Source organism: Amphiprion ocellaris, chromosome 8, assembly GCF_022539595.1.
Source record: "Amphiprion ocellaris isolate individual 3 ecotype Okinawa chromosome 8, ASM2253959v1, whole genome shotgun sequence".
Lineage (NCBI taxonomy): Eukaryota > Metazoa > Chordata > Actinopteri > Pomacentridae > Amphiprion > Amphiprion ocellaris.
The window spans coordinates 1,165,683-1,189,035 of record NC_072773.1 but is presented as its reverse complement, the minus strand read 5'-3'; the positions used below and the strand labels follow the sequence as shown (position 1 = coordinate 1,189,035).

Genomic DNA, 23,353 nt, shown 5'->3' with positions numbered 1-23,353 from the left:
GTGTTTGTGGTCATTTGTTGTGTATTTGTCTTTATCCACCTGAAATAAACCCACAGAGGAAAAGCAGGGCTCACACACACCTGTTAGCATGCTAGCTGCTACCTGTCCAGGTGTTTACCTGCAGCAGGTGCAGAGGACAGGAAACTCCAGAACCAGAACCAGGTCTCAGATTTATTAAATTAGCTGAAGGTCAGAAGGTTCTGCAGCAAAATGTTTACAAGTGAAAGTAGATCAGCTGCAGGATGATCAATAGGACTGATCGATTATTGTGTTTACGTCACTCTGAGTGGTCAGTGTGTGTCTCCAGGTGGTGTGTTGTGTGTCTTTGTGGTTGTTTTGGTCATTTGCTGTCTACTTGTAGTTGTTGTGTGTCTGTTTTTGTGTCTTTGTGGTCTTTTGCTGTATGGTTGTAATGATTGTAACTCTCTGTCTAGTCATTTTGTGTCTCCTTGTGGTGGTTTTGTTTCGTTTTCCATGATGTTGTGGTTATTTTGTGTCTTCTTATGGTTTGTTTCTGTCATTCTGAAGATGATTTGTGTAATTTTATCATAATTTTGTGTCTGTTTTGGTTATGTATGTGTCTTTTAGTGGTCATCCTGTGCATTTGTGTAGTTGTGTATCTGTTTTTGATTGTTTTTGTGTATTTGTGGTCATTTTGTGTGTCTTTGCTGTTGTTCTCCATTATTTTGTAGTTTGTTTCTATCATTTTGTAGTTGATTTGTTTAATTTTGTCATAGTTGTGTGTATGTTTTGGTTGTTTTTGTGTATCTGTGGTCTTTTGGTGTGTGTTTATAATGATTCTAAGTCTCTTTCTAGTCATTTTGTGTGTGTTTGTTGTTGTTTTACTTAATTTTGTTGTGTGTTTCTGTCATTTTGTAGTTGTTTTGTGTCATTTTGTCAGAGTGTTATATCTGTTTTTGTGTATTATTTGTGTCTGTGGTCTTTGGTGTGTGTTTGTAATGATTTTAAGTCTCTTTCTCATCATTTTGTGTCTTCTTGTGGTGGTTTTGTGTCTTTTTGTGGTCATCTTGTGCATCTGTGTAGTTGTTGTGTGTCTGTATGTAGTTGTTTTGTGTAATTTTGTCATAGTTTTCTGTCTGTTTTTGTTATTTTTTGTGTATTTGTGGTTCTTTGGTGTGTGTTTGTAATCATTTTAAGTCTATTTCTAGTGTTGTGTGTCTTTGCTGATGTTTTCCATCATTGTGTAGTTGTTTTGTGTAATTTTGACATAGTTTTATGTCTGTTTTTAATTGTTGTGTATCTGTGGTCATTTGCTGTGTGTTTGTAATGACTGTAACTCTCTGTCTAGTCATTTTGTGTCTCCTTGTGGTGATTTTGTTTCGTTTTCCATGATGTTGTGGTTATTTTGTGTCTTTTTGTGGTTTGTTTCTGTCATTTTGTAGTTTTTTGTGTAGCTTTATCATAGTTTAGTGTCATTGTGTTGTTGTTTTGTGTTGTTGCGTTATTGTTTTCCTCCTACTCATCTTATCTGCTCATCCAAGTTGTCGTTTTTCTGTTGTCTTTGTGTTTTTTCCACCTTGTGTAACTGAATAATAATGAACAGGTGTTCATGTCCAGGTGAGTCCATCCAGGTGCAGCTCAGGTCAGAGAATAAAAGCCTGTACAGACTCACCTGATCTCAGGTGTGAGTTTATTCAGAGGGTGGATTCAGTCCAATAACACAACATAACCTGAAAACCTTTAACACAAATAACAAAACGAATGACGGAAACATGACACATTTAGTGTACACAAAACAACTGCAAAAGTATTTAAAACTTCCAAACTGTGACACAAAATGACCACAAATCAAACAAAAAACAACCGCATAAAGATCCACAGGAGACACAAAATGAGTTTTTCATTAAAGCGTTCCTGAAACTGATTAATCAACATAATAAAAAGATATTTATCAGATATTAAATCTAAATATCAGGTTATTACTCTGCAGTTCCTTCAGTATTGTGGATGGAAACAGACGTTAATTCACGTTTTCTTGAGCTTTTTTTTTTTTTAACTCATTAGTTTATTTTATCACAGATTGTTGATAATATTCGGTTTTAATTCCATCTCCACATGGATCTGTGTGACTCCTGCAGGTTTTAAGGGTTGATTGAACTCATTAAAGAGCTGCTAATGATAAACCTGTGTGTTAACCAGTCAGGGAGGTTCATCACACCGTTTCCTGTTCAGCAGATGATTGGTTGGTTCTCTTGTTGCATCATCAGCCTGCCATCAGGAGGAAGCTAGATCTGTCTGAGTCATTTCTAATAAAACAGTCTGAATATCCTCCTCTGTGACAGAAAACTGAACATCTGAGGACAAAACAAGACGTTAGAGGAAACATTGATCCACATTTTAATTATTTTCTGATGTTTTAGAGACAAAACAGCCGATCAGCTCATCATAAACACAGTTAGTCCTGGAATAACTTTAACCAAACGGGTGTTTTCATCAATTCCACTAATAATTTTCTGTAAAAATAGCATTTTTTTTTTAGCAGAAATATTATTTAGACCCAGTGATGAACTCAGCTGGTTCAGCTTTGACCTTAAACCTACAGGAATCACACAGATCCATGTGGAGATGGAATTACAACTGAAAATTCACAACAAAAACTTTCAGTTTGAAAAAATGTTGTGTCTTCTGTGGATCTTTTTATGGTTGATTTTTCAGCAATTTTGTTCATTTTGTGTCATGTTTTAGTTGTTTTGCATCATTTGTGTGTCCTGTTTGGTACATTTTGTGTCTCATTTTGAATCTTTTTTGGGTAATACTGGTCTACAAGCAAAATGCTTCCTGGATAAGAGTAGTGAAATTTTACCAACTTTTGGTCACTGTTAAAGAAAAAATAAGTGAGAAGTGCCAATTAGCTATAGTTTTCAAGATACAGTATTAGGTCAAATTGTGAAATTTCTTTAAAATTAATGAGAAATCGAGTCCCATTTCAAATGGGAATATATTTGTCTGAGACATAATCGATTTAAAACAGTGATTCCAAACAAGAATACTATCATGTTGAATAGAAATTTGATTGAGCATCATGTATTTGACACATTACTTGCAGAAAACCTGTGTCTTGAAAGTTAAGGTAATGTATTAATGTAGAGATATTTCTTGGATCAGTAGCACGAGTTGATCTGTGGATTATAATTCCCATGCAGCCGTTTTCATAACTGAAAAGTTGCCAGGACCTGATATTTCTACGGAACTCTTGTGTTTTTTTAACTCTGGAAGCAGATATGCCTCGAAACTGTGTAAACAATGCAGATAATTTCTGTTATATTTGTGGTGAGGTAACCTTTGCATCACAAAAGCGGACTCTAACAGCAATGGTGAGAAAAGCATACCATCTTTATTTTGGATGCAAAATAGGTGACCAGGACAAAAGCTGAGCCCCACATTATTGCTGTAACACATGTGCATCAAATCTACACCAGTGGCTCAACAAGAAAAGAAAATCTATGCCTTTTGCAGTTCCAATGATTTGGCGTGAACCAACAGATCACACTACTGATTGTTATTTTTGTATGGTACCCCCAGTTGCAAGTGGTATTTCCAGAAAGAAAAAGTGGACAGTGCAATATCCAAATATTCCATCAGCTCTTCGCCCTGTGCCTCATGGAGAAGACCTACCAGTTCCTGATGCACCAGAATCTTACTCCTTAGACTCTGATGATGACCAAGATGATGATCAGGATGCAGCTAGTCCTGAGCCATCAACATCAGCTGATCCAGACTTCAGGCTGTCACATTCCTCTCCTGAACCACACCTTATATCTCAGAGTGAACTGAATGACCTAGTCAGGGATTTGGAACTGCCTAAGAGTAAAGCAGAGCTCTTGGGCTCCAGGCTGCAACAATGGAATCTCCTGGAGAGTGATGTCAGGATCTCTAGCTTTCGTGATCGCCAAAAAGGTCTGGCTGAGTTTTTTCTGATGGAAGGTGATCTGGTTTACTGCAGCGATATCAATGGCTTGATGACAGCGCTTAGCATCACTCATGATCCAGATGAATGGAGACTGTTTATCGATTCATCCAAAACAAGTCTTAAAGCAGTTTTACTCCACAATAGAAATGTTTTGCCATCCATTCCAGGTGGTCATGCCGTTCATATGAAGGAAACATGAAAATATGAAACAGCTCTTAAGGTGTATAAAGTATGAGCAACATCAGTGGCAGATTTGTGGTGATTTGAAAGTGGTTGCACTCGTACTTGGGCTACAGGGTGGATATACAAAGTACTGCTGTTTTCTATGTGAATGGGACAGCCAAGCCAGGGAATCTCACTATGTTAGGAAAGACTGGCCGCTACGACAGTCCTTGGAGCCAGGAAAGAAAAATGTCCAACACTCACCCCTTGTTGATCCCCAGAAAATTTTGTTACCACCTTTGCATATTAAGCTGGGGCTGATGAAGAGCTTTGTAAAAGCTCTGGATAAAACAAGGGCAGGTTTCAAATATCTGTATACAAAGTTTCCAAGACTAAGTGAAGCCAAAATCAAGGAAGGCGTCTTCGTTGGTCCTCAAATTCGAGAACTTCTCAGAGATGATACATTTGATGGTTTGTTGCGTGGGAAAGAAAAGAAGGCATGGGAAGCCTTTAAGTCAGTAGCAACCGAATTCCTGGGAAACAACAAGGCAGATAAATATGAGCGGCTGGTGGCAAACCTCCTGAAGTCCTACAAACTGCTTGGGTGCAATATGTCACTGAAAATACACTTTTTACATTCCCATCTGGATTATTTTCCATTGAACTGTGGATCAGTAAGTGATGAACATGGCGAACGATTCCACCAGGACATATCAGCTATGGAGAAAAGGTATGAAGGAAAATGGAGTCCAAGCATGCTTGCCGACTACTGTTGGAACTTGACAAGGGATGATCCAACTGCTGTGTATGAGACAAGCCAAAAAACGTCATGTAGACACTGAGTAAAGGTGGAACTATGTTGTTAAATGTGATGATTCAGCTTGATTTTATCTGATGCATTCAGTACAAACAAGCCATTTGACTTCTATTTCATTCCTTGACATTTCATGATCTTGAAAGTCAGTAATTTTTAGTATATTAGCAGTGGCGGATCCAGAGGGGGTTTCACAGGGTTTAAACCCCCCCTCGGGCGGTGAAATTACCTTTTTTTTAGGGTGTTTTTCCTCAAAATTTAGGGTCAAATCCCCCCTGGGGGGCTGAAGACCCTAACACCCCACCCCCCACCCCCCACCACCCCCCACCCCCCAATCGGCAAAATCCTGGATCCACCCCTGATTAGTGTTGTTTCTTTATGCAAGGCTTGAAAATCTGTTTGAGAATATACGCAAAATTACGCATTTGTGCAATAAAACTTTAACATTAAATATCTTGAAAAGAGTAGCCAACTAAGACTTTTAATGTTTGTTTTTCACTTAATTGTATCAAATTACATAAGATTTAGCAAGTTTTATCTCTGAAGCAGAGACTTCCCAAAATTTTGTAGACCAGTGTAATTTTTTGTCATGATTTAGTAGTTTTACATCTTTTTGTGGTTGTTTTGTGTCTCCTAGTGTTGGTTATTTATCTGTGTGGTAGTTTTGCATCTTTTTGTGATTGTTTTGTTTCTCCTAGTGTTAGTTATTTATCTTTGTGGTAGTTTTACATCTTTTTGTGGTTGTCTTTTGTCACATTTGAGACTTTTTGTGAAGTAAAGGTATTGTCTGTAACTTGTTCTGACCAACCACCCATGTAGATATAAGCAAAAATCCAACAAAAAACAACCTTGTGAAGATGCACAATGACCACAGAGATTAAAAAAAGCAACACCAGGAGACACAAAACAACCATAAAAAGATGTAAAATTACCAGATTATGGTGCAAAATGACCACAAACATATATATATCAATCACAAATAGATTGAAAATGACCTAAATGAGACAGAAAATGACACAGAAAGATGTAAAACAACCTAAATAAACTAGACGTGAAGTATCAGACTAACTCTAACCCCATTAAACCACACAAACATGTCTAACGTTGTCGTTTTCTTTTTGTTTTCAGGCTCAACTGTTGGAGCTGAGAACTCAGAACTATCAGCTGTCCGATGACCTCAGGAAGAACTCAGCAGGTAGAACTAGAGCCAGATCTGTTTGTCCTCATTTCATCATCAAATCTTTGTGTTTATAAATGTTCTGAAACAGGTTTTTACTGTTAGAAACCTCATTTAACCTGCAGAGATCACAGTGGGATGTTAAACAGAAAGAAAACAGTAGCAGGGCTCATTTTAACATTATTATAGGATATATCAGGGGTGTCAAACTCATCTTAGTTCAGGGGCCTTCAACCCAAATTGATCTCCAGTGGACCTGAAAATGAGATACAAAATTACCAAGATGAAACTCAAAATGATACAAATGAGATTCAAAGTGAGAAAAATGAGATAAAATGACAAATATGAGACTCAAAATGATAAAAATGAGGCTGAAAATGACAAAAATGAGACTCAAAATTTAAAAAATGAGACTCAAAGTGATAAAAAATGAGGCTCAAAAAGATAAAAATGAGACTGAAAATGACAAAAATGTGACTCAATGATAAAAATGAGACTAAATGATAAAAAAAGATACTCAAAATGACAAAAATGAGGCTGTAAATGATAAAAATGAGACTCTAAATGATAAAAATGAGACTCAAAATATTAAAAAAGAGACTGATAAAAATGAGACTCAAAATGAGAAAATGAGGCTCAAAATGATAAAAATGAGACTGAAAATGACAAAAATGAGACTCAAAATGATAAAAATGGGACTCAAAATGACAAAAATGAGACTCAATGAAAAAATGAGACTCAAAATGTTAAAAATGAGACTAAAAATGACAATAATGACTCAAAATGATGAAAATGAGACTAAAAGTGATAAATGAGACTCAAAATGATAAAAAATGAGACTGAAAATGACAAAAACGAGACTCAAAATGATAAAAATGGGACTCAAAATGACAAAAATGAGACTCAATGAAAAAATGAGACTCAAAATGTTAAAAATGAGACTGAAAATGACAATAATGACTCAAAATGATGAAAATGAGACTAAAAGTGATAAATGAGACTCAAAATGATAAAAATGAGACTGAAAATGACAAAAATGAGACTCAAAATGATAAAAATGGGACTCAAAATGAAAAAATTAGACTCAAAGTGATAAAAAATGAGGCTCAAAATGTTAAAAATGAGACTGAAAATGACAATAATGACTCAAAATGATGAAAATGAGACTAAAAGTGATAAATGAGACTCAAAATGATAAAAACGAGACTCAAAATGATAAAAAAATGACTCAGTGATAAAAATGATTCATAAGGGAAAAAATGAGGCTCAAAAAAATAAAAATGAGACTCAAAATGACAAAAATGAGACTCAAAATGACAAAAATTAGGCTCAAAATAATTTAAAAAAGAGACACAAAATGACAGTGAGGCTCTAAATGATAAAAATGAGACTCAAAATGATAAAAATGAGGCTCAAAATGTCAAAAATGAGAAAATGGCTGAATAATGTGGTATCAGAACTAATAGTAGGACATCTTTGGAGGGTGTTTTATTTCCCAGCATGCTCTGCTCCCTCCACATGTTTTGTCTGCATTTTTTATTTGCACTTAAAAGAAAATCATAATAATCTGAGTGTAAATCCATAAAACTGTTGTTTCTTCTTCAGCTTTTTCTCAGCGTCTGATAAGTGGCGCCCCCTGCTGTTTATGTAAACTCATTTATGGACATTAACAGGCGTTTAATTCAGTTAATTTAGAGCCTCAGCATGAAATTATTCATAAATTAAATCAGTCAGCAGCCTGTGTTTGGGGTTAGAACTGTAATGAGGAACAAATGTGATTAATTCTGTCTGTTTTAGAGCTGAACTCCGTCCGTCAGAAGAATGTGGTTCTGGAGAGAGACTTCATCAAAGCTCAGAAGGTCCAGAATGTTTTATTAATTCAAATAATTGTCATCTGTAATTGTGTGATTTAATATAAATTATAGTTTACAGGTTGGATGTTCTAATAAAATGATAAATCAGTTGTTACTGAATGTTTTCCAGCAGGTTTCATTTTGTTCATGTTGTTATTTTCGTGTTTTTTTCCTTCAGGCTTTAAATAAAAGCAAGAAAGCTCAGGTGAGTTCCTGTTGCCATGGTTACAGCAGGTTACCTCAGGTTACCTGGATTTAACTCCTATTCTTCCACACGTTTATTTAGTCTGGATCTTTTCCTTTATTTAGTTTTAACTGTCACAGTTACAGAGTAAATGAATGAAACTACATGAAGTAAAATGTAAATATTTATTAAAAATAAGTAAATTCTGATAATATTTAATAGATCTGTTCAGAATAAAGAACCTTTACACATTAATGAACCCAAATAAGTGAAAAACTGGATTTTATTGGCTGCATTCAGACAGACAGCTTTGGGCTTGGTTTCAGACGTTGTTTTTGACAGCTTTCAGACTGGTTTTAAACCAGTTTCAGACTTAATTTTGAAATTTGTTTTGGACTGGTTTTCGACTTGTTTCAAAATGGTTCTGGACTGGTTTTTAGGCGTTGTTTTTAACAAGCATCAGACTAGTTTTAGACGTGGTTTTAGACCTGGTTTTAGATGTTGTTTGTAAATAAACCAACTCATAATTTTAATCACACCCTTGACCTCGTTCTGACTTATGGCATAGAAATCGAACAGTTAACAGTATTTCCCCGGAACCCTCTTCTTTCTGATCATTTTATGGTAACATTTCAATTTACAACAATAGATTGTATAGGAGTTAAGAATAAATATCATTACAGTAGATGTCTGTCTGACAATTCGGTGACTAAATTTAAGGAAATAATACCCTCTCTATTTAGTTCAGCACCACTTACTGATATAATGGAAGGGAAATATTATAATTTTACCCCCACAGAAGTGGATTATATTGTTAATAATGCTGCAGCCTCACTGCGTACAACACTTGATAGTGTTGCACCTGTAAAAAAGAAAGTTCTATCTCAGAGAGGACCTGCTCCTTGGTATAATTCCCAGCTGAGGACTTTAAAGCAGGCGTCCCGAAAGCTGGAAAGGAAGTGGTACTCCACTAATTTAGAAGAAGTTTATGTAGCTTGGAAAAATAGTCTAGTAATTTATAAAAAAGCTCTTGGTAATGCCAGGACAACATATTATTCATCTTTAATAGAGGAAAACAAGAACAACCCCAGGTTTCTCTTCAGCACTGTAGCCAGGCTGACAAAGAGTCAGAGCTCTGTTGAACCTTGTATTCCTTTAGCTTTGAGCAGTAACGACTTCATGAGCTTCTTTACAAATAAAATTATTATGATTAGAGAAAAAATTAATCTGGCCCTTCCTGCAAATGTCACAGATGTATCATCGAGTACAGATACTTTAGAATTGGCTGTAAGACCAGATGGATATTTAGAATTTTTCACTCCCATACATCTCTCTGAACTAATTTCAATAGTTTCTACATCCAAACCATCAACATGTCTTTTAGATCCTATACCAACTAGACTGTTCAAGGAGGCTTTACCTTTAATTAATTCCTCAATGTTAGATCTGATTAATCTCTCTCTAGTAACAGGTTATGTACCACAGGCTTTTAAGGTTGCTGTAATCAAACCTTTACTTAAAAAGCCCACTCTAGATCCAGATGTTTTAGCCAACTATAGACCAATTTCCAACCTCCAATTTCTCTCTAAAATTCTGGAAAGAACAGTTGCAAATCAATTATGTGAACATTTACAAAGGAATAGCTTGTTTGAAGAGTTTCAGTCAGGCTTCAGAGTGCATCATAACACAGAAACAGCTCTGGTGAAAGTTATTAATGACCTTCTCATAGCGTCAGATAATGGACTGGTCTCTATACTTATTTTGTTGGACCTTAGTGCAGCATTCGATACAATCGACCACAAACTTTTATTACAGCGACTAGAACATTGTATTGGCATTAAAGGGACAGCACTGGACTGGTTTAAATCCTACTTATCAGACAGGTTCTAGTTTGTGCATGTCAACAATGACTCTTCTGAGCATACTAGGGTTAATCATGGAGTTCCTCAGGGTTCTGTCTTAGGACCAATACTGTTCACATTATACATGCTTCCCTTAGGCAATATTATTAAGAAGCACTGTATTAATTTCCATTGTTATGCTGAAGACACTCAATTGTATTTATCTATGAAGCCAAATGAAACTAATCAGCTAGCAAGACTGCAAGATTGTCTTAAGGACATAAAGACCTGGATGACCTATAATTTCTTACTACTAAATTCAGACAAGACTGAAGTCATTGTATTTGGCCCCAAACATCTTAGAGAATTGCTTTCAAAGCATATAGTTACTCTGGATGGCATTACATTGGCCTCCAGTACTACTGTGAGGAACCTCGGTGTTATCTTTGACCAGGACATGTCCTTTAACTCACACATAAAACAAATCTGTAGGACTTCCTTTTTCCACCTGAGAAATACTGTGAAAATCAGGAACATCCTGTCTCAGAGTGATGCAGAAAAACTAGTCCATGCATTTGTTACTTCTAGGCTTGACTACTGTAATTCCTTATTATCAGGTTGTCCCAATAGCTCTCTGAAACATCTACAGCTGATCCAAAATGCTGCAGCCAGAGTACTGACGGGAGTTAGCAAGAGAGATCATATTTCTCCTATATTGGTTTCTCTTCATTGGCTTCCTGTTAAATCTAGAATAGAATTCAAAATCCTTCTTCTGACATATAAAGCTCTTAACAACCAATCTCCATCATATCTTAAAGACCTGATAGTACCATATTATCCTAGCAGAAGTCTTCGCTCTCAGACTGCAGGTTTACTTGTTGTTCCTAGAATCTCTAAAAGTAGAATGGGAGGCAGAGCCTTCAGTTATCAGCTCCTCTCCTGTGGAACCAGCTCCCAGTTTGGGTTCTGGAGGTGGACACCCTCTCTATTTTTAAGACCAGGCTTAAAACCTTCCTTTTTGACAAATCTTATAGTTAGGACTGACTGGGGGACCCTGAGGGGGTCAGCTGGAGTCTTCCTCTTGGACGTCCCTTAGTTCTGCCCCTAGTTCTGCTGCTATAGGCCTAGGCTGCTTTAGGACCTCTCTGGATGCACTGAGCCCTTCTCTATCTACCATTATATTTAATATATATATACCATTATTGCATTACATTCACTCTGTTTCTCCCTGTGTCCTTTCTCCGAGTGTCCCTGATCCCAGAGCTGGATGCTTCAGATCTGTGGTGGTTCTCCCACCAACTGTAACCCTCTACCTCCATCCCTCTATCTCTACCTCTCTACCTCTTCTGTCCCTCTCAACCCACCCAGCCAGCAGCAGATGGTTCCCCCACATTAGAGCCAGGTTCTGCTCGAGGTTTTTTTCCCTGTTAAAAGAGTGTTTTCCTGCCACTGTCTCCTTAGGGCTGCTCTGGGGGTTCAGGCATATGGGTTCTGTAAAGCGTCTCGAGACAATTTGACTGTAATTGGCGCTATATAAATAAAATTGAATTGAATAGACCTGGTTTTAGATGTTGTTTTAGACCTGGTTTTAGACCTGGTTTTAGATGTTGTTTTAGACCTGGTTTTAGAGTGGTTTTAGAATGGATTCGGGCACTATTTTTAACTGGTTTCAGAAAAATTACAGACTTTGTTTTGATACAGTTTTGAACTGGTTCTGGACTGGCTTCAGATTGATGTCAGACTAGTTTCAGACTGGTTTCAGACTTAATTTTGAAATTTGTATTGGATTGGTTTTCGAATTGTTTCAGAATGGTTCTGGACTGGTTTCAGCCATTGTTTTGGGCTTTGTTTCAGACAGATTTTACACCTGGTTTCACACTAGTTCAGACTTTGTTTTGATATAGTTTTAGCCTGGTCCTAGACTGGTTTCAGACTGGTTTTAGACCTGGTTTTTGACTACTTTCAGACTTAGTCTTAAAATTTGTATTGGGCAGGTTTTGGACTTGCTTCAAGCTTGTTCTGGACTGGTTTTACACCAGGTTTAAGACTGTTTTCAGACTAGTTCAGTCTTTGTTTTGATGTGGTTTCAGACTAGTTTTAGACTGGTTTTAGACGTTTTCGACGTTGTTTTCGACTGGTTTTAGACGTGGTTTTAGACCTGGTGGCACACTGGTTTTGGACCTTTGCTCAAGCAGGTTTCAGAGTTCTACAGTTTCATTTTTCAGACTCTTTTATCCAAAGCAACGTCCCTCTGAGATGGTTGGTGTTGTAGATCCAACACCATCAGGGATCTAGTCAGGAGGAAACAACCTGATAAGAACCGTTAAACACTGGTTCTGGAGCATCTTTACAGAACTCTTTGTTGGCTTCTAATAGTTCTCTTTGACTCTTTCTAAACTTGTTGTATTTCTGCTCAATGGGTCTGGTTCGAGACATAGAATAAACCTCTGATGCGTTTCTGTATTTATGTTCTAAAGAGTGTTCTCTGAGAGTTTCCTAACAGCTGCTGGTTGTTCCCTTCAGGAGGTGGAAGCTCTGCTCAGTGAGAATGAGATGCTTCAGGGGAAGCTGCACAGTCAGGAGGAGGACTTCCGGCTGCAGAACAGCACCCTGATGACCGAACTGTCCAAGGTGAAGGTTCTAGTCCAGCAGGACCTACTGGAGGAGGTTCTTCAGGTCTTAATGTTAACATCCCCTCTGGTTCCAGCTGTGTACACAGATCGAGCAGCTGGAGCAGGAGAACCAGGGCCTGAAGGAAGGGGGTGGAGCCTCAGCAGCCAGCCCACCACCTAACCCCGCCTCCAGCCCCGTAGATGGGGAGCTGCTCCGCCTCCAGGCTGAAAACTCCACCCTGCAGAAGAAGATGAAAGGTGGGTTACAACAGAACACTTGGACCTGAGACACTGGATTACCCGTTTATCTGTTATTTATTTATCTATTTGTTTATTTACTGGATTCAGGCACAAGAAGCTTTATTTATGTTCCTTTAGTCTGTTTTTAGATTCACGAATAAAACTACTTCTTTGATTAAGAGACAAACATAAGAAGACGTCCTCAAAAACTGAGACCGAACAAGAAAGAGACTAGAGAGGGAGGCCACCAAGACTCCTATGACTCCTCCTAAGATGGCTGTACGTACAGAAGCTGTCACATGACTCTGACTCTGCACTGTGATTGGTTGACAGCCCTCCAGGAGCGTCATGACAAAGAGCTGCAGAGGCTGGCGGTTGCTCAGGGCAACCAGGGCGTTGCCACGGAGACTGACGGGTCAGCTGGCCCCAATGGAGTCTCTGATGTCACAGGGGGAGGGGAGGAGCCGATGGGGGGACCCAATGAGAGACTGGAACAGGTGAGTGACCAGGTGTGACTTTAGCCTGTTTTATTTATTTGTTTATTTAAGTTTAAATACAGTAAACGTGTTTTTTTCTTCAGACGGACTCCCAGCCAACAGACAAACAGCTCCACGGTGAGTTTCTGTCATTTATCAGGTTTAATTTAAGGATGAACTCCTCTTCTGTCATGTGATGTTCAGTAACTACCTGAAACAGACACACCTGGACTGTTCAGATTGGTTTAATTAAAAGATAAATTGTATATAAATCATGTCCAAAGATGAAAATATTGATCATCATGAAGTTTATAATTGCACATGCTAAGAACCAGGATTCATCCTCCTCAGGTTGCAGCTTTGCTTTCTGCAGAAAACCGTCACTGAAATCCAACTTCTAAAGAAATGTGCTGGATTTCCAGTGTCATACGAGGGAATTATTTAATTATTCAGTAAAATATCTCATCTACAGACTGCAGGGCTCCAGATTAACGTCCTCATTTGGTCGTACCACGTCACATATCACTAGCTAAATATTCTCTGATCAATGGATACTACAATTTACTGATGTTCCCTAAACGTCCCACGGTGCATTCTGCTACTATGAGCTCAGACAGGATTGTTTTTGTTCAACGTTGGTTCAAAATGCAAAAAAAACACAAAATGTAAATCTAAAATGTCAAAAAAAAATTGTCCTGAATAACAAAAAACTTCTCCAGAATGATGCAAAATGTGTCGTAATTATATACAGTTACTGAAAATGACTCAGAACTGAAGCAAAAATTGCTTAAAGTGTTTCCACAATTACTCAAAATTTGCCAAAAATATATCAACATTTGTTCAAAATGAGAAAACACTGAGCTAAAAACACTCAGAAGTGCCTAAAATGACAGAAAGAATGCTGAGTTACTTAAAATCTGTCCGAAATGACTCATTTGTTCAAAACGCAACCAAAACCCCAAATCAAAATCTAAAATGCCCCAAAAACTGCCCTAAATAACCAAAACTTGTCTAGAATGATGCAAAATGTGTCTGAATTATATAAAGTTACTGAAAATGACTCAAAACTGAAGCAAAATTACTTGAAGCTCGTCTAGAATGAGTCAAAAATTGGCCAAAAGATTTCAAAAAAGCTGAGCTAAAAGGACATTTAAGTGTGTAAAATAACAAAAAAAATGTTCAAAGTTACTTAAAATCCATCCAAAATTATTTAACATCTGTTCAAAATGCAACCCCCCCCCCCCAAAAAAAAAAAACACTAGATCCAAAAATTGTCCTAAGTAAAAAAACTCAGCTGAAAAGATACAGAAGGGTCTAAAAAAATGAAAAAAGTATCTTCAAATCTGTCCAAAATGGTTCAATGTGTGAAAACTAAATTTAAAATGCCAAAAATATTGCCCTAAATACTTGTCCAGAATGATGCAAAATGTGTCTGAATTATATAAAGTTACTGAAAATGACTCAAAACTGAAGCAAAATTACTTGAAGCTCGTCTAGAATGAGTCAAAAATTGGCCAAAATATTTCAACATTTGTTCAAAATGAAAGAAAAAAAACTGAGCTAAAAAGACTCAGAAGTGTGTAAAATAACAAAAGAAATAAATCTGAAATTATTTAACCCTCGTGTCGTCCTGCGGGTCAAATTGACCTGTTTTAAAGTTTGAAAATGTGGGAGAAAAAATATATTTTCACAGTGAAACTACTGATGTCCACATTTTCAACATTCTTGGGAAATTTTTGAGCATTTTTTGGTGGAAAAGAAGAAATATTAAAAATCTTTCTTAAGAACATTCACATAAAAATCAACCAAAATCCAGCGAATTTTGCTGGATTTTGGTTGATTTTTATGTGAATGTTCTTAAAGAAAATATTAGAAGTTTTACTGATATATATGGAATCACTTTAGATATTTTTAGGATTTTTTTGGAAGATTTTTACTCATTTTTTGAAATTATTTACAAGAATTTTCTTGGCACATTTGGGGGACTTTTCTTAAAAAATAAAACTTTTAAGGGAAACTTTTAAGGAATTATTGGAATTTTCTTCCTGAAGGTTTTGCAAATGTTCGGAAATTTGGGGATTTTTTTTTGCAGAATTTTGTTTTTTTTCAGACAAGGACATAATATTTTTGGTGCCAGTAAATGAGGACAACAGGAGGGTTAAAATCTGTCCAAAATGACTCAGCATCTGTTCAAAATTTTCAAATAAAAAAAATCTCAGACAGGTGTGTGACCAAACTTGGGCGTTCTAAAGTCCGATATTTCTTCTCCATGAGCTGTTTTCATGTCTGCAGCTCTGCAGCTCACAGGAAAACCACATGTTGAAGCTATAAAGGCTCTGCTGTGGTTAACACCAGTTAGAGCGACACAGAAACGGCTCAGTGATCATCATGAGATTTTACCTCTCTGACAGTCTGGAGCCCTGAACTGCAGGATCAGCTGCTAATCTCAGTTATATTCTAATCAGTTATTTCAGCTTCATCCACATGGTTTTTATTGTGTGAGTGCAGAGAAACTGTTTAACTAAAATTATCATTTATTGATTAAAACCAGATCCAAAATGTGGTTTATTTTAAATATATGACTTTCTGTGTTGTTGTTTTAAACTTTTCCATCTGCATGGACTCAATAAATGATGGATTATGTTTGAATGAAGCTGATGAGTGATGAACTGATGGTTTATGAGGAGAACATCTTCCTTTAGTTTTCATGTTTGTTCCTGATGAGCTTCTGTGTGCCTCGATGTAAACCCTCGGCTTCATGAGTGTAGAGCAGCTAGCTGGTCAGGGCAGACACACACTGAGCTGGAAACCAGTTTAACCAGAATGAAACTCTTCTGGCTGAGCTGCAGAACAAAAACCCAGTTAGAACCATCCACCAGTTAGATCCATCCACCAGTTAGATCCATCCACCAGTTAGATCCATTCACTAGTTAGATCCATTCACTAGTTAGATCCATCCACCAGTTGCTTTTGATTTTAAATTTTTAGATTTTTGTATCTTGTGCCAAGTTTCGTTTTTAAATCTTCTAAAGTTTTCCACTAAGATCTCCTAATAATTGTTGAATTCTACCAGACGACACGTTTTCTGCCAGTTTCTTAAAACACAACATTTTATCCAGAGTCCACGTCCCATTAGTCCCATTATTCCCATTAGTCCCATTATTCCCGTTAGTCCCATTATTCCCATAAGTCTCGTTAGTCCCGTTAGTCCCATTCGTCCCATTATTCCCATTAGTCTCATTAGTCCCATTAGTCCCATTATTCCCATTAGTCCCATTAGTCTCATTTGTCCCATTATTCCCCTGATTCCCATTAGTCTCATTCGTCCCAGTATTCCTGTTAGTCCCAGTAGTCCCATTAGCCCCATTTAACACGGAGGTAAAGATAGGTGGAGTCCAGGTTAACGAGGTGTCAGTGAACACATCTTGTCCGTTACCTCCACCTGTAGCTGCAGCCTCAGTGTGTGTCTGTCCTAACGGCTGCCCTGCTGTGTGCGGCGCCCCCTTTAGGCCTGTCAGAGACGAGCGTAGAGGAGATTGTAGCTAAGCAGGCAGCGCTAGGCTGGTCGGCTGCTCTCTGTCCAATAACTCACTGCTTTGGACCAGAGCTGGAGATGAAACTGAGCACCGAGCAGGAGGAGAAGAGGCTGCTGAGGGAGCAGATCCAGCACCTGGAGGTAACTGACACACCTGGAGCATTATACACCTGTACTAATACACACCTGGAGCATTATACACCTGTACTAATACACACCTGGAGCATTATACACCTGTACTAATACACACCTGGAGCATTATACACCTGTACTAATACACACCTGGAGCATTATACACCTGTACTAATACACACCTGGAGCATCATACACCTGTACTAATACACACCTGGAGCATTATACACCTGTACTAATACACACCTGGAGCATTATACACCTGTACTAATACACACCTGGAGCATTATACACCTGTACTAATACACACCTGGAGCATTATACACCTGTACTAATACACACCTGGAGTAACACACCCCTCTACTAACACACCTGTACTAATACACACCTGGAGTAACACACCTGTACTGATACACACCTGGAGTAACACACCTGTACTGATACACACCTGGAGTAACACACCAGTACTAATACACACCTGGAGTAACACACCCCTGTACTAACACACCTGTACTAATACACACCTGGAGTAACACACATCTGTAATAATACACACCTGTACTAACACACCTGGAGGTGCTAAAACACACCTGGAATATAACACACACCTGTACTAATACAGCTGTACTAATACACTCGGAGGTAACCAACACACCTGGAGTAAAACACACACGTAATAATGCACACCTGGGATATCACACACCTATAATAATACACCTGTAATAGTACACCTGGAGGTAACCAACACAATACACCCACCTGGAATAACACACACCTGGAGCGTTGTACACCTGTACTAATACACACCTGGAGTACCACACCTCTACTAGTACACCTGAAGGTAACCAACACAATACACACACCTGTAATAATACACCTATAGTAACACACCTGGAGGTAACCGGCACAATACACACACCTGTACTAACATACACCTGTAATAATACACATCTGAAGCATTATACACCTGTAATAACACACAACTGTACTAATAGACACCTGTAGGTACTGAACACTCACCTGGAATATCACACATTTGTACTAACACACCTGCAATAATACACACATGTAATAATACATACCTGTACAATCACACACCTGTAACATTACACACCTGTACTAATTCACCTGTAGCAACACACCTGGAGGTACTGAACACACACCTGTATTATCACACACCTGTACTAACACACCTGGAGGTACAGACCAGAACACACACCTAGAACGTTACACACCTGTACTAATACACACCTGGAGTAACACACACTTGTACCACCATACACCTGGATGTACTGACAATAGCACAAACCTGTAGTATCATACCTGCAATATAACACCTAATATCACACACCTGTAACAACACACCTGGAAGTACTGACCGCAGCACACACCTGGAGTAACACACAACTACAATAACACATCTGTACTAATACACCTGTACTGACACACCTGAGCAGGTGAGGATTTACATTTGACCACTCTGGTACCATTCCACTGCAGGACTTGATGACTGTAATAGAAGTTTTTATGTTAAATGTGTAAAATTTCCGTCCCAGTTTATTAATTCTAAAGTCCTGAACCTCAGCAGAAACTCAGACATGAAATATAGTAAATATCAGATTTATATCATACATGACGTATTTAGTCTCTAGATAGATACTTTATTAATCCAGAATTCAAAAGTTTACATGGAATTTTAAGTTTCTATCACAACTTTCAAATTGCACATATCTTTTGAAACATTAAGATGCACATTAAAATTACATTAAGATGTGTATATTCCCCGTTAACTTTATTATTAGAATAATGACTTTTTATGACTAATTATAAGGTAGCCACATGAATTATAGCCTCATTACTTAATACTACTTGTAGAATATGAATAAAGAACTGATATTCTGCTAATAAACAGCTGGTTATTGGTAGCATAAAGTTAATATTAATGTATGTATTTAGGTTTTGTGCTGCTTCTTTAGCTTTGAGTTGATGTTTTGCTGCTCCACAGAATGTAGAGTCTGAATGGTGGCAGATGAAGCAGCCACACTGAAGGCAGGAAACTGATGAATTCATGACGGGAACATGAAGGGCAGCTGGCCAACGGCAAAATGATTCACCGAACAGCTGCTGGAAACTCAGACGCTCCGTTTATCATGTTAGAGTGGAAAAAAATGGAAAAATCAATCATCAGAACCTCTTCAGAACCATCTGGTTCTTCATCTCCAGTAACTTTATTAATGATCAGAGTTCTACCTTAATACTGGGAATATCTCCAGGGTTCCAGGTCCTCGAAGTCCATAGAGGAGAACGTCCCCTGGAGAAAGTTCTAGAGTAGACCCAGTGACAATTTTACAGTTGTTGGTAGGTCTACTCTAGAACTCTGAACTAGAGTTTACTGACAGTGGAAGTGGGCCGAACACTGAACCATGAGGAACTCCACAAAGCATCTTTACTTAGAAAACCAGCGTTCTCCACAGAGAACATTATAATCTCTGATCTTTACTGTCATCAAAACACCAAAGGTTCTGTCACTGAGAGCAAATGCTGCAGATTTCACTCTTAAACTTGTTTTATTAACCTTAGAAACAGGAGTTAGTAGGTGCTCATGATGTGAAAAAAGGTGTTTTTCGTTGTTACAATCTATTTTAACTGGTTCTGTAAGACTGAGCAGCAGCAGAAGCTTTATTCTGTAACCTGAATGTCTGTCTTCTGTCTACCTGTAGGCATCCAAACAGGCTGAAATCACCAAACTGCAGGAGGAGATTACCAAGGTGAATACATCCAGACAGGAGGATTTAAACCATGTTATTTCAGTTTTCACAACACAAAACAACAGCGTTCTAATTATGATTCTGTTTGTTTGTTCTGCAGCTGACTGACAAGTTAAAGAAGAAGCAGGAGAGGTGAGAAGCTTCATGACCTAAAACCTACTTCTGATCAGAAACAGGAAGTGCAGACAATAGTGTAGTACTCCACAAGTACTTTGATTTTCAGACTTGGGTGTATTCAGTTCTTTTGTATCTGTAATGTAGTCTTTATACTTCTGTAGCACCAGACGTCATTTACAAGGTTCCTGATTTTAGACCTTAGACTTGGCTTTGTTTAGTACTTGTATAGATACACAGACACCTGTAGTTCCAGACTTTATTTAACAGATTCCTGATTTTACACTTGACTTTTTATCAGTCATGTTGCTTCGTAGACATTTATAGGACCAGACTTCACTCATTAATGTACCAATTTTACTTCATTCAGTCCTTGTTTGGATGTACATCTATAGTACCAAACATCATTCTGACTTTATTCAGCTCTTGTAGCCCAAACTTTTTATATCCTTCCTTGCTGTTAAACATCCAGCTAATCATTTTCTATCAATCAGTACCAACTCCACGTCCGTCCAGTTTGTTCCAACTGATGGTTAAAGTTTGTTGTTTTCAGTTTCCAGCGTCTGCAGACGGAGAAGGAGGTTCTCTACAACGACAGCAGGTCAGAACCACAGTAGTACTCTAAATCTACTGCTGGTACTAGTAGTACTGAGGGTTTACAGAACGTGTCCCTGTTCCTCTGCAGGACAAAGATCGATGAAATCAACCAGAGGAAAGAAGAAGAGCTGAAGGCCTCGAACATCAGGATCCAGAAGCTGCAGACGGACCTCATGGCAGCCAATCAGGTGAGAGCTCCACTATGAAACAGCCTTCTCCTGGTTCTGTTTGGCTTTTATCGTTCCACTCTGCAGACGGTTCTTCTAGAACCTACAGACTTCTAGAACCCAAAGTGACCAAGCTGTGGTTGTGTTTCTGTTCAGACGACAGCAGAACTGAGAGAACAACTGCAGAGCAAAGAGAAGGAACATGAGGTGGCTCTGCACACCCTGAAAGACCAGGTAAGACCAGCACACGGTTCTAGATAAAGAAGGAACCCGGCTAGAAGAACGTCTCTGCTCTCTGTGTGGTTCTGACCTACTGTGTCCTCCTTATCCTCTCTTCTTCTTTTTCACCTTCGGTTTCTGTTCTTCTGTTACTTCTGCTTCCTCTTGCTGATTGGTTCTCCTTTCTGGTTCCTCTGCTGTTCTCTCTGCTGCCTCCTGCCTGCGGTATGACGGTACTGCAGGTAGCCAATCAGAGCGCAGTGAGTCAGGAGCAGGTGGACAACATCCTGCAGGAGAACGATGCTCTGAGGACAAACCTAGCTGCTCTAGAACAGGTAACAAACCTGGGAGAACCTCATCCAGAGAGGTGGTACTAAACCTCTGTTCTGTGCACTACCATCCATGCATAAACTAGGTAAAACACCTGGAGAACATCACATAGAACCATCACCATCCCTTCATCTCTGAGGACCTACCTAGCTGCTGTAGAACATGAAACCAACCAGAAGAACATCACTAGAACTATGTAATCTCTGAGGACTGAACCTCGTTGGTTTAGGAAAAGGAATAAAAAACGGGTTCTGTGACTAAACTAACCCGAACATTGAACCTTTAATTTACCCAAACCTGCAGCAATGTTCAGTTCTAACTTGAAAACTGTGTGCTGTGGACTAACGTAGCCCCCACAAAATAGGTAAAATACCCGGAGAACATTACGTACACCACAATAGTGTTCTGAGTGTTCTAGATCAGTTCCTGCAGAACAGGTTGTCAAGGACTTTGCTGTTTAAGCATAAACAGAGTCACGTTCCACACTGGATCCGGTTCAAGACAGTGGGTTTATTAAATAATCCTGCAGCATTCCTCTGACAACTAATGTCAATGTTCTTCATGAACCTTTTAGAACATGTTCTGAAATTAAAATCCTACACCGATCTTCTAAAGACAAATATCATGGAGTTAAGAAATATAATTGAGAACTTCGGTCCCAGAATAATGTGTCAGGAGCTGATTTTATACTTGGAGAACCCAAAAGAATGGTTCTAGAGGTCTTGTGAAGAATAATTTATAGCTTGGCCTTACAACAGCCTTGTTAAATCTAACATCCCCATAACGGGTTGCTCACATTTACAGTTTTAGAACCCTGACCTTAGAACCTTTCATGCAACTTTAGGGCTGGTACTGCCACCTAAAGGAACCATGAGCAAATAACACATCATACCTAGAATGTCAAAAAACAGTTTTACAAGTACTACTCTTTCAGTGGAAGAATAGAAACCGTATCTAGAATCAGTTTTATGTTTAAGGTTCTCGTTGCCCATCACGTCTGGTTTTTACGGCAGTTTAAATTTGACTCCAGAGATTTATCTAGAACTCAGTGTGGAACTATAACCACTCTTTCAGGAGAACGGTACTCTTGGGGATGATCTGTGTGCACTTGAGCAGGTAATTATATCTCAATAGAACCCTCCTGTAGAACCTTAACTGAAAGATAGATCCTAAGAACCAACAGACTTCCCCCAGAACTGGGTGAACTCTATTGGTTCTAGTAGAAAGCTTGACATTTAAAAAAAAACATAACATGTATCATGACCTGCCCAGAACCCAAACCTAGAATACTGCTGTAGTTCTACTTAGAGTACCAGCAGCAGAACCCTTTATGATGCCTGGAACTGAGTAGCTGGACTGAAGAACCAATAATAACCTGAACCGACATGTTCCCTTAGAACCCGACACAGTGACCCGTTCCTTTCAGTAACCACACCACCTGAGGAGCTGTAGATTCTACTAGTAACCTAATTAGAACCTAAATGCAAACATGTATATTTACAGAACAGGAAGTTTAGAACCCTGCTATTCTAGTACCAGTCAGTAAATGAATTATCTTAACTCAGCCTCCATCAGCAACAGTAGATGGAACATAGATCATAGAACCGTTCTGTGTGCTGCTTCCCAATGCTTTAATAAGTTCTTCTAGACACAGCGCTGAAAACCTGTGTTTTATTTATGGTAATAGCTAGTTTTAATATCACTGTGAACACATATTACAGGAGAACCATGCTCTGAGGACCGAAGCGTATGCATTAGAACAGGTAACTGTATGTTAGAACCCTTATCTAGAACCCTAACGTCAGACTGATCGTTTTACCTGATTTAGTTCCCCAGAGGTTTATTGGTTCAAGGACTGAGCTTGACACCTTTAAAAAATCACATGTAGAACTTCCCTAGAACCCCAACTCAGCCTGCTAGTCTGAGTTCAAGATACAGAACATTGTCTGGAACACAGCTGTTGTCAGAACTCTGAACTGAGCAGTTAGTTTTAAGCTGAATGTTGGACCAGAATACTGACCGAGAACTAGAATGCTGACCTAGAACGTGCCACAGTTTCCAGATCCTTAACCCCAACACCTGAAGAGCCGTAGAGTCGACTAGAACCCTAATTAGAACCTAACTGCTTGAGATATATATGATTTAATTTAGGAACTCGGTTTAGATCTAGTCTTTATTCTTTAAAAGAAATCATAGAGGTG

The 23,353-nt window shown here is 38.4% G+C and overlaps 1 protein-coding gene across 1 annotated transcript in view; it reads left to right on the top strand.

Annotated features, from left to right (window-relative positions):
- Positions 1 to 23,353, top strand: part of LOC111570131 (GRIP1-associated protein 1) — a 51,382-nt gene that overhangs the window by 950 nt on the left and 27,079 nt on the right. Inside the window, exons 2-15 of the mRNA XM_055012863.1 lie at positions 6,036 to 6,102; positions 7,882 to 7,943; positions 8,116 to 8,142; positions 12,486 to 12,593; positions 12,670 to 12,832; positions 13,148 to 13,311; positions 13,395 to 13,428; positions 16,800 to 16,966; positions 19,678 to 19,725; positions 19,826 to 19,857; positions 20,393 to 20,440; positions 20,525 to 20,624; positions 20,760 to 20,837; positions 21,065 to 21,157. Of these exons, the coding sequence (XP_054868838.1) occupies positions 6,036 to 6,102; positions 7,882 to 7,943; positions 8,116 to 8,142; positions 12,486 to 12,593; positions 12,670 to 12,832; positions 13,148 to 13,311; positions 13,395 to 13,428; positions 16,800 to 16,966; positions 19,678 to 19,725; positions 19,826 to 19,857; positions 20,393 to 20,440; positions 20,525 to 20,624; positions 20,760 to 20,837; positions 21,065 to 21,157 (1,191 nt within the window). The remainder of the gene's footprint in view (positions 1 to 6,035; positions 6,103 to 7,881; positions 7,944 to 8,115; positions 8,143 to 12,485; positions 12,594 to 12,669; positions 12,833 to 13,147; positions 13,312 to 13,394; positions 13,429 to 16,799; positions 16,967 to 19,677; positions 19,726 to 19,825; positions 19,858 to 20,392; positions 20,441 to 20,524; positions 20,625 to 20,759; positions 20,838 to 21,064; positions 21,158 to 23,353) is intronic.